The sequence below is a fragment of the Pseudomicrostroma glucosiphilum genome (genome assembly GCF_003144135.1).
Source record: "Pseudomicrostroma glucosiphilum strain MCA 4718 unplaced genomic scaffold BCV69scaffold_4, whole genome shotgun sequence".
Lineage (NCBI taxonomy): Eukaryota > Fungi > Basidiomycota > Exobasidiomycetes > Microstromatales > Microstromataceae > Microstroma > Microstroma glucosiphilum.
Window position 1 is genome coordinate 920,806 of NW_020289916.1, and position 11,289 is coordinate 932,094.

The 11,289-nt window shown below is 56.8% G+C and overlaps 3 protein-coding genes across 3 annotated transcripts; 2 read left to right on the forward strand and 1 right to left on the reverse strand.

Moving 5' to 3' along the window:
• Nucleotides 1-643: 643 nt before the first annotated feature.
• BCV69DRAFT_247459 (putative siderophore iron transporter mirC) lies at nucleotides 644-2,532 on the forward strand (the record flags this gene model as incomplete). The annotated part of the gene is made up of 2 exons (XM_025490250.1): nucleotides 644-822; nucleotides 912-2,532. 2 exons carry the CDS (start codon nucleotides 644-646, stop codon nucleotides 2,530-2,532), a joined length of 1,800 nt encoding a protein of 599 aa, XP_025349190.1.
• A 339-nt stretch (nucleotides 2,533-2,871) lies between these two features.
• On the reverse strand, nucleotides 2,872-6,089 carry BCV69DRAFT_311724 (hypothetical protein). The gene is made up of 2 exons (XM_025494878.1): nucleotides 5,612-6,089; nucleotides 2,872-5,528 (listed from the first exon to the last, which is right to left on the reverse strand). The coding sequence occupies exons 1-2, from the start codon at nucleotides 5,970-5,972 to the stop codon at nucleotides 2,992-2,994; spliced, it is 2,898 nt and encodes a 965-aa protein (XP_025349191.1). The 5' UTR covers nucleotides 5,973-6,089; the 3' UTR covers nucleotides 2,872-2,991.
• A 150-nt stretch (nucleotides 6,090-6,239) lies between these two features.
• Nucleotides 6,240-11,282, forward strand: BCV69DRAFT_281942 (hypothetical protein). The gene is made up of 2 exons (XM_025492171.1): nucleotides 6,240-6,615; nucleotides 6,694-11,282. The coding sequence occupies exons 1-2, from the start codon at nucleotides 6,309-6,311 to the stop codon at nucleotides 11,172-11,174; spliced, it is 4,788 nt and encodes a 1,595-aa protein (XP_025349192.1). The 5' UTR covers nucleotides 6,240-6,308; the 3' UTR covers nucleotides 11,175-11,282.
• The last annotated feature ends 7 nt before the right edge of the window (nucleotides 11,283-11,289 follow it).

Below are 11,289 nucleotides of genomic sequence, written 5' to 3' on the forward strand. Positions count from 1 at the left end.
GGGCCTGGTCGCTCCTGCCATTGCTCTATGCTGGATCTTCTGCGCCAAGGCGACGTTGGGGGTGTGGTGCTGGTGTCACTGCATCAGTGTCGCTCTTCCGGCAGAATCCGCGCGGGCGAAGAAGAAACGAAAAAAAAGGCGCCAGTAGATTTTGCGCCTTGCCGGGTGGACTAATCGAGGATATCAGATGGGCAGAGGACCAGGCACCAGAGCAGTCTTGCCGACAAGACGTTTCGGGGATCGAAGCGGAGTCGCAGCCACGGACCTCGAACTCTGCTCCTTGCCTTCCCGTCCCTTGTTCGCATTGCCCGTCTGGGATCCTCTGCCCTTTGGTCCCATACCAGCAGAGAAAGCATCTTGTGTGACCTCTCCGGTCAAGACGTCCTTCAAGCCGACCGTCAGGACCAGTGGCGTCGCCAAGTCCATGCAAGCATACCTCAAACACTTCCCGCTCGGCTCTTTACACGCACCGGCCGAAACTTTTCTCGCCCGCAAATCTGATAGCGAGGTAGCCATAGATTTTCTATAAGAAGCCGGCACTCAGCAGCCCTTCCCGTCCGACATCAGCCGCTCGGTCATCCATATCCTATACCCTTTCTCCCCCTCCTCATCATCTAGCCACGCCTCCCTGCCGTGCGCAACCATGTCCTCTACCACACACGACGTCAAGCAACACGAGTCCCCCTCCGCTGGGGACGACCACTCCGCCGATGGCAAGCTGTTCGACGAGGAGAAGCTCGCCGAGGAGAAGCAAGTCGGTATCGTGACCATCGAGGCCGCCAGGGCCTTGATTGGCTGGAAGCTTTGGGTCGCTTACCTTGGGTGAGTGCATCTCTGAGCCAAGTCCTCCCATAGTATGATCTCTTCTCTGATCCGCTCCCCGCTTTTGATCCCTCTTCCCCACCTCGCAGTATCTTCCTCACTACGTACTTCTGCGGTCTCGATAACGGTACTACATACGCAACGCTTTACGCTGGTGCCCAGGCGACCAACAACTTCGTCCTCTACCCCACACTGGGTGTCTTGCAGCAAGTTGTCATTGCCGTCCTCAAGTTCCCAGTTGCCAAGATTGCCGATGTCTTCGGACGAGCCGAGGGCTTCGCAGTCTCGCTCGTCTTCTACGTGCTCGGTTTCATCCTCATGGCCGCCTGCCAAAACTTTTCCACTCTGGCCGCAGGAGTCTTCTTCTACGCCGTCGGCAACACCGGTACACAGATCATGCTGCAGATCATCATCGCCGATGCCGTGTCCACCAAATGGCGTGGTGCTGCCATTGGTCTGCTCTCGTGGCCATACCTCATGAACTTCGCCGTTAGCGGACGCTTCGTTCAAGGTCTCTACGGCGCGCTCTTCAACTCGCCAACTTGGCGATGGGGCCCTGGAATCTTCTGCATCGTCTTCCCCATTGCCATCAGTCCCATCATCTTCGCCCTGGCTTCAAGCCAACGTCAGGTCAAGAAGGCAGGCCGTGCTCCCGCCCACCCTTACACGCAGATGACCTTCTTCCGAGGACTCAAGGCCTTTGTTGACGACATTGACCTCGGAGGTCTCTTCCTCATCGCCGCAGGATTCATCTTGATCTTGCTCCCTCTCACGCTCTACACCTACGCTCCCAACGGATGGAACACCGACTACATCATCGCTATGTTTGTCGTGGGTGGTGTTCTGATCGTCAGCATCGGCTTCTGGGAGTGGCTCGTGGCACCCAAGCCCGTCATCCGACGCCGCTACATCCTCAACAAGAATGTCATTATCCCCGCCTTCATTGGATTCTTCGACTTCTTCAGCTTCTACCTCGCTTGGACTTCCTCCTTCTCTTACGTTCAGATCCTCAAGGGCTGGACTTCGGGTGATGCCACCTACTTTTCCAACGCTCAGTCTCTTTGCCTGACCTTCTTTGGAATCATGGTTGGTTTCATTAACCTTTGGACTCGTCAGTACAAGTGGTCCCTCGTGGCTGGAGCTTGCATCCGTATGATCGGTCTGGGCATCATGATCGCCTTCCGAACCGCAAATGCCACAACGGCACAACTGGTCATGGGTCAGATTCTTCAGGGTATGGGAGGTGGTTTCCTCGGAGTCACTCTTCAGGTTGCAGCTCAGGTCTCTGTACCTCACCAGGACGTCGCAATGGTCACTGCCTTTGTGCTTCTCCTTACTGAGATCGGTGGTGCCTGCGGTACAGCTCTTCTGGGTACTATCCAGGCCCAGCGTCTGCCCACTCTCATCGCCCGCTACCTACCCGGAGCCACCGCCGAGGTACAGGCCAACCTTTACGCCCAGCCCTTGGTTGAGATTATCAGCTACCCTCTGGGTACACCTGAGCGTACAGCGCTCATCGAAGCCTGGAATGGTTACTTCCACACCCTCCTCACCGTCGCAATTGCCCTGTCGGCTGTTCCCATCGTTCTGGGTCTTCTACTCAACGACTACAAGCTCAACGATAAGCAAAATTGCGTCACCGATGAGCCACCTTTGCACGTTACTGGAGAGGCCCGCGTGAGGGCTGAAGACGAGATTGTCAAGTCGTAATTGGTAACTGGTCAAGAGCTACAGATAGATTAGGGGTCAAGTGCAGTAGATAGAGTGAGGGAGGGGGAAGTGCGTCATGCTTTGGTCCTCTGATTTTGTCACAGTGTTTCTCAATCATGTTAGACAGCTATTGCAGTTTAGCACGTGTTTCGTCTACATACCAAAGATATTTTACCTTTTAATTCCTATTTCGCACACTCTTCCAACTTTCTGCCTGAATAGACTAGACAAATCTGACCGTGCTGCCCCACTTTGCCCCACCTCATCCCCTGATCGCACTATTGCACCTTCGCTCATTCACACACATGCAGTCATTTGTACACACACCTAGGCTCCAAGGTCCGAAAAGGTATCAATGAGAAATAGTATTACAATGTACACGCCTTTGTCCTCTCTCTCTCTCACACACACACTCAGAATGCGGATTGCTTCTACTCTTTTCTCTTCCTCCTCCTGCCCTTACCAAGGAAGTCTAGCATAAGCTCTCCGCGTCTGATCCTCCCAAGGAGGTCTGGACGGCGGACGCAAAGGAGCCGGAGGGACCAATTCCGCGCCGCTCTTTTTCGCCCACGTCTCCATCCATTGTGGTGCACGAGGCCGGGTTTCCTCCCTCCCATGAGCATCATCAGATGCAGTGCCACCTGCCCCAACACTGTTCACTGCGCCGGACGGAGCCGGCTGCTGCGGCGAGGCAGTCCCGCTGGCACTGCCGTTTCGCTCTGTAAAAGTCCGAGGCGACCTGGGACTTGTGTTGCCGCCGCCACCTGGCTCATGCCCGGCGCTTGAATTGGAAGCGATGAGCTTCGCCTTCCGTGGATCTTGCACTTGAGATGGGCGTGATTGCGTAGCAGGAGCAGAAGCAGAAGGGGAGGAGGCAGAGGAAGGTGGCGGTGGGGGTTGAGCCGGTGGAGAGTCATTGGGCTCGTGGGGTGCTGCTTCGCGCTGTCGCATCTCCCAGTGCCGGCCCCCACTCCCTTGCACAGGGGGCGAGCGGCGCGATTGGCGATCCCACCTCTGCTGAAGGGCAGCGTACCACGTACTCGCGTAGTGACTCTGGCCCCACCACTTTGGTCGCTCCAACCACGAATCGCGCTGCCACGGTGGAGGTTGTCCAAACTGAGACGTCCGATTGCGCCAGGTCGGGCTCGGTACCGGTTGCCCGAGTGGAGCAGCATTGGATCCGGTGGCCCTCGCCGAGCTCGATTTGCTCCCCTCCGCACCCGAATCTGCGCGGGGACCGGTAGGCGTTTTGGGCAAAGCGCTTGGCCTGGCAGGTGATGCGTCTCCTCTGTTTCCTGCAGTACAATCTTTGTTCGGTGGCGCTTGAGGGGCGACCGACAAGTCTGCAAAGTCCTCAGCCTCGTCAGCAAAAGAGACAGGTGCATTTGCAGCCGTCGAAACACCCTGTTCAATGCTTGGGGCAGCCGAGGCTCCAGTAGCGCTTTGAGGAAGGGCACTTGTGTCTGCGACCGAGGGAGCCGTCTGGCCGATGCTGGGAGCAGCTGCAGCCACGCCGCTAACTCCAGTCGCTACATCTTTATCTGCAGTCGCAACACTCGGGGCTACAGCCTTCGCAGCAGCCACAGCGGGCGATGGTGGAACGAATCCGTCCGCCCTCGCAGGAGTTGCGTTTATGCCTCCCCTGCCCCGGAGCGCAGCTTGCCCCCGCTTAGCCAGCACAGGTGGCGGGGCATCAGGCAGCAGCCCGATTCTGCTGAGGTTCTTGTGCGCTCCTCGAAACGAGCCCTTTGTCACGGCTGCATCTGTTGGCGTTGCTCCAGAGGCACCTGAGCTCTTCGCTGGTCCAGCGGAGGGAGTTTGTGCGCTTGCAGATCGTGCGTTGACGGGACCGGCAATGAGATCCAGCAGACTGCCACTTGAGGTGGTCGGTGGCGCTTTGAGATGTGTCGTAGGTCCGATTGATGCAGCAGTGGTATCCTTGTTCGTTGCGAGTGGAATTTCGGGTGCTTTGCTCGCAGTCAATTCCACACTTGCTCTCGTTGCAGTAGCTGCCTCAGTGGCGCTTGTACTACCGCTGGTCTGGTCTGCCGTAGGCCTAATTGGCGTCGGGGGGCCGCGGACGGTAGTAGAGGCTTTATCTTGCCCTAGGCTCGGCTTGGACTTGATCTGATTCTTCACACGTTGCAGCGAGGCAGCTGCTAACGGCCTGTCCTTCTTCCTTGCTGCTGCTACTGCTGCGGAGGAAGAGGAAGATGTAGCTGGAGTAGCTAATGGCGGCTTCTGTGGAGGCGTTGCACCGACGGATTGAGACACCGCAGAAGTCCCGGCTTGCAGTGCCGATGACAGATTTGATGATTGCGCAGTCACTGATTGCAGTTCAGCCAAACATGAGGGACCCGCCGTGACAGCGTCGCTGTCGCTGTCGCTACTGCCACTGTCACTCGTCAGTGTCGAGGAAGACGGAGCAGGGCGTTTGCCTTTCTGAGCTGTGGACGCCCGGCCAGCTATAGCCGCGTTCTGGGTATTCCTGGACGGTGTCACAAAGAGAGTGCTGTTGACCTGGTGTGCGTCTTCGTCGTCCTCTATGTCGCTGCTAGCTGCCGGTACCCGTGCTTTACTCTCAGCTCTCGGAAGGGCATTGGCCCTTTTGATCTTCGGGACGTCGTCTTCATCATCCGATATAGCCAAGCGCGTCTTTCTCCTCGGAATCATTGAAGAGGCAGACGACAGATCGCTTGAGCTCTCTGAATCCGATTCTGCGCCAGCGCCCTTGGTACCGACAGTCTGCCAATGCCTTCTGAGCTGCACCTTGTCTCTCCGGTATTCTCTTCTGAGCTTCTTTCGAGCTTGTCTGCCAATGGCGCCCTTGTTGAGCTTGAGGGATTCTGTCTCCTCTCCCGGATCGAGTACGGGACCTTCATCGTCGCTCGGAGGGGGAGGTGGAACATCATCTGGACGTCCACCTTGCCTCTTCCAAAAGCGACTGATGATCTTGCGGTCATCGAACATCTGTTCTGGCTCCCAGGTGGTATCATCTGAGTGGATGCAGTATGTGCAGCATCAAGTCAGTCAGCGCCCCGAGGTCGCACTCTCTGCAGCTTCTGCAGATGCTACTCACAGATAGGGAAATTGGTCCATGCCGTCCGGTACTGGAGGTATCCTTTCCTCGGGTGTCTCCGCCATCTGAGGACCGCATCAATCTCGAACTCCTGTCCAGCTTGGTATACGGGTTGCGCAAATGCACTGACCTGATCAGTGGTATCCCATGAGCCCAAGCTCGCCTCCGAGTCAGAGCCATGGAGGGATCCTCCTGAGATGGAAGAGCCGGAGCTGTATCCACCATCGTCAGAGCTGCTCCCCCATCGAGGCTTCTTGATCGGTCTGCCAGACGAGGAGAGCTTGACCGGCTCTGGTTTCTTTGGCTTTGATGGCTTGTGTCTGCCTTTACCCTTGGGCGGCTTGCCCTTCTTGAGCGGCATCGCAGTGAAGCTCTGACTTGGCAGCAGCAATATTGGCGACACGTCAAGATATGAGGAAGGTGAGACAGTGGCCCGACTCGGTACCGATCACCCCCGCATCATTGCATTGGTATGGTATGGTTCAGGCGGCTCACCTCCTCGCGGTGCTTCTATTCTCGCGTTGATGGGCGACAGGAGCGGAAGCGGAAGCGGCACGCCGCGGAAGCACCAAGGGGCGGAAAGCAGCAGCGCCGGGAGAGAGAGCAACACTTTGGCACTCAAGGGAAGCGATAACGACGACGATCACTCCTTCTTCTCGATCCATATCGCCTTGTTCAAGCCCCCATCGTACGAGTGATGGCATCAGACGACCCCCAGAGGTCATCAATACATGCCGCCCTGCAAGAGCCGCCTCACGACGTTCAGCTCCCCCCGGCTCCCTCCCCTCCCTCTCAGCCTCCCCACGTGCGCTTCGGCGGTGCGGATGGGCACTCCCAGGTTCAGGACGACCTCGCAGCTCTGAAGGATGTCAAGGCAAAGCTGAGCTCATATACCACGCTATGGTCAGCAAAGGCGAGAGAGACGACCGTAGTGCGGGGAAGGCAGGGTAGCGTTCTGACCAGAGGCCTCGTGCTCAAGACGGACCAGTTCCAGGGCACCAGAGGTGAGTGAATGCATGCTACCACTAGCTTGGTCACACCATCGGAGAAGCTAACACAGTGTATCTCTCCCTTGCTTTCAGTCCAACCCGCGAGCCTTGACCTTTCGCTCCAAGGCGCTCCATGCTTTCGCAAAGCTGACACTCCTACCGAAGTGTACGGCGTGGCTCAACCAACAATCACCGGCATCAAGACGATCTTGACCGTGTTAGAGGTCACGCCCCTCAACCCAATGTTCACTCCGAGCAACGGAACGGCATCCAGGCAGTGGACGCGCTCTGCCTCTCACTCAGAAGCTACCCTGGCTTCCTCATCGCCACGGCCTTCCTTTATCTCCCCTCCGTTGAAGCCGCACAAATCGGGAAGCAGGCATGTCTCTGGCACTCTGAGCCCGGGAGGGCCACACAGCTACGATAATGATGCTCTGGGCGGACGGAGATCTTCGAACTCGACTCCTCCCGCTCGCTCGCCCAATCTCGGTCCTCAAGGATACCATGCACCTCAGCAGGAGCCAAGGCAAGCTGTATGGTTCTGTACTAGAGACGAGCCTGTCTTGTACATTGGCGCGCGCCCTTTCGTCTTGCGCGAGCACAGTAACCCTGCCAGCTCTTTCTCGCTATCATCAAGAGCTGAAAATCTGCAGGCTATCGAGACTCGCCTGAAGGCGGATGTGATCAGAGAGGCAAGCAGGTTCGGAGGTCTCATTATGTGCCACGAGGAGGAAGGTGGATATATGGAGAGCGAGGGTCCTTCTCTGAAGCCGACCTGGATCGCTGTAGATGAGGAGAGCGTCAAAACTATCAAGGAGGTATTTGATGACCTCAGATCGCAAGGATGGCGTGTTGATTACCACAGAGTACCAATCGGACAGGACCAGCCCATTGAGCACAATTATCTCGACGCATATACTCGCATCTTGCGCAACCTGGACCCCCTGCGCACTTGTGTAGTCGCGAACTGTGGCGCAGGTTTCACTCGTACCACCTTCGCCATGGTAGCAGCGCAGATTGTGCGCCGGCGTCAGCTCATTCTGCTGGGCAAGCCCGACCCCTTTGACCTCACTGAAGGCGGAGGGGCCTCCTTGGCCGAGATGACTGCTTCCCCGAGACCTGATGCGGTGCGTCGCAACGTCGACAACAAAGCGAATGCATCGATGGCCAAGCGCTTGCGGGCTACATATGAGAAGCAAGTTCAAGCGCAGGCTCTCTTGCGACTTGTCAAGCTGCTTGGCACTGCCGGCTCTACTGCTCCTGTTGATTTACTTCTGGGGAGCCCTGGTCTACTCGATCCTCTCAGGCGGGCGTTGGTCGGTGATCTCAATATCGTGCGCGCTCTGTGCGGTATCCTAGATGAAGGCCTCGACGACAAGGTCGTCGTCGATGTCGCGATCGACTCGGCTGCCCATCTCACGAACTTGAGAGAAGAGATCCTGCTCAATCGTGCGAGCTATGCACTGGCAGGGTCGGAGTCCAACAATGCTCGTTCTCGAGTAGCAGCTCTTCAGCTAGACAAGGCAGTGCGGGCCCTTGAAAAATACTTTTTCCTCTGTGCCTTTGCGTCCTACGTCTCTGGGTCTCAGAGCGCCATCTTCGAGCATAGCTTTGCAGATTGGCTCAAGAAGAGGTCCGAGGTTTGGAACACTGTCAAGCGGATACGTAGCAAAGGAAGACAGCTGTACCTTTTCGATCCCGTGCATGACCTGAGCCAGCTGACCTCAGCTCCGTCCCACTCGTCACGTTCGGCAATCGGACTCCCCACCGGCAAAGACCAGATGACGGCAGGGGATGAGTTCGCACAGCACCATGTCAGTACGCGGGCGGGTATCGTGCTTCGGCCAGGTACCTTGCTCAAGGAAGATATCTGGCAGGCGCAAAGAGCCCAGCAACCCCACTTTGGGGTCATGGATGTCCCAGGCGCCATCAATCTACGGAGAGTACCCAATACGTCCATCTGGGCCACTGGTCAGCCTTCGGTGAACGGCATCCGAAATGTGCTGAGGTCCATTGGCGAGCAGCTAGGACACTCTGAGCAGGCAGATGCGGACAAGGAGGTCAAGAAGGTCGGCTGGATCAACTTGCGAGAAGAGCCCATCCTCTTCGTCTCCGGCAAGCCATACGTCTTGCGAGACTCAACTCTATCGTTGAGGAATATCAAAGCCTACGGAGGTATCTCGTGGACAAGACTCCAGATGGTGGAAGCACGTCTCAAGCAAGACGTGATCAATGAGCTGGAGCAGAACGATGGTCGTCTGCTGCTGCACTCGGAGGATGAGAATGGCACTGTATACCCTGTCTGGGCTGAAGTTCAGGCCGATGATGTGCAGACGTTGCAAGACGTAATGGCGACTGTAGCAGGCGAGATCGAAAGTGGCACGATCCCGCTGGGCCCGTCGTCTGCGGAAGACGCCCCACACGACGCGGGCCATGGCAGTGCTGGCTCTGCAGAGCTGATGTTCCGCCGCATTCCTTTAACAGCAGAGAAGTCGGCTGATCTCGAAGACGTTGGGTCGATTCTGGAGACGGTACTGAGAGCTCAAGGCAATTTGAGCTCGATTGTCATCAACTGTCAGCTCGGACGAGGAAGAAGTACGCTGGCATCGGTCATCGTTCTTCTCATCTCGCAGTGGCTCCACAAACACAGCAGCGGCCCATCGGAATCTCAGACTTCGCGTCTTGCCGAGCTTGACGGCGATGACGAGCAGGCAGAGGAAGCTCCACAGAGTAGACCTCGCCTGAGCTACCATCTCATCAACAGTCTGCTCCGCGTGACACCTTATGGTCTGCAAGTCAAAGAGACCGTCGATGATGCCGTGGACAGGGCAGGCTCCATCATCAACCTCAGGGACTCGATCGAGGAGTCTCGACTGGCTGCGGAGGAGATCGAAGACCCTGAGAGCCCTCAACGAAAGGCAAAGATCTCGGCAGGGTGTCAAGCACTAAAGAGATACTACTCTCTGATCGTCTTCCAGGCGTATCTCAATGCTACTACACCCGATACTATTGATGACATGCCGACCTTTGAGTCATTTGTACGTCGCCAGCCGGTGCTGAGCACGATCAGCAAGGAGTTCGACAAGGTCAGCATGGCCCTGATTACTCCATTGCAGCGGATAGAGGCTGCGGATGGAATGGCGTTGGACGACGAGGTCAACGAAGTCGTTGCGAACCGTCATGGCTCTATCCTCACGGCGTACACTATGCTCAAGTCTGACTTCTTCAGTGGTATCGCCAAAGTCAGCCTGTCGCAGATCGAAGGGATTCCCAATCTGCGATCTGTGCCGCTTCTCATCGCTCCCTCGACTGAAGACGGAGAAGTGACGGCTTCAGACCAGACGACTTATGGCTCGGGCATGCCTTCGATTGATGGTCTGCGCCGCGGTCTGAACAAGATGGGCTGTCTCAACAATGGCGATGCGACGAACAAGACGTCCGTGTACTGGACGTCGCTCCGCGAAGAGCCGGTGTGCTACGTTCGAGGCCGACCTCATGTTCTCCGTCTAGCTGATCAGCCGCTGACGAACCTCGAGGCAACGGGTATCACCACAGAGACGGTGGAGAGGCAAGAGATTGCCCTCAAGAATGACGTCCTCCAGGAAGCGGCATCGCGCGACGGGCGGATCCTGCTGCACGACGAAGTGGAGATTGAGCCTGGTAAATTCGACATCATCCCCGTATGGGAGTCGATCAAGCCTGGAGACGTTCTCACGCCTCGCGAGGTCTACGAGCTGGTGCAGCGCGAGGGTTATCGCGTCGACTACGCGCGTGTGGCTGTGACTGACGAACAGGCCCCTGTGCCTGCCGTCTTCAGTGAAATCGAGCAGCGGGTTCTCAAGGCGCTCAAGGACGACAACGGCGGCCACGGAGGGCACTCGATCACTGCCTTCAATTGTCAGATGGGTCGAGGCCGAACGACCACGGGCATGGTCATTGCTAGCTTGATCAGCACGGTTCACCATTACGGAGAAGAACTGCTGAACGCAGACATGGGAGCTAGCATCGCTTTGTCCAACAATGACGAAGACTTGGCCGCTAGCATCACCGGTGGCCCTCGGATGGACGGAGCGAAAGACTTCTTGGACAATAGAGAAGACGAGCTATGGCTGCAAGGAGAGTACCGCTCCATCCTGCAGCTTGTCGGAGTTCTCTCTCACGGCAAGCTCGCCAAACGATTGGTCGACTCTGCCATCGATCGCATGGAGGCTGTACAGAATTTGCGCAAGGCCATCTACGACTCGAAGATGAGGGCCGAGAATGCCGAGCCGGGAAGCACGAAGCGCAGACACCTCACTACGGTCTGGACCAACTACCTGCAGCGATACGCGCACCTAATTGCTTTCTGCAACTATCTGATCGAGAAGAAGCGGGCACAACTAGAGGAAGAAGAGGATGGAGGGGATGGCGAAGAAGTAGGAGACGGAGATGAGAGTGTGGGGACTACGGCTGGGAATACGAGTGTGAGAGAGAGGATTTGGGGAGGAGGGTCTAGCTCGCAGTTCCCTTCGTTTTTGACGTGGCTGAAGCCGAGGAGAGAAGTGGAAAGCATCATCAAGAACCAAAGCAGCTGAGGAGACAGAGCAAGGAGCCGCAATACTGGATACACAAGCGCTCGTCATCATCACCATCATCTGTACATCATTGTCTGCTTGTGTTCAAATGCAAACATCGCTACTCGCTGTTGTG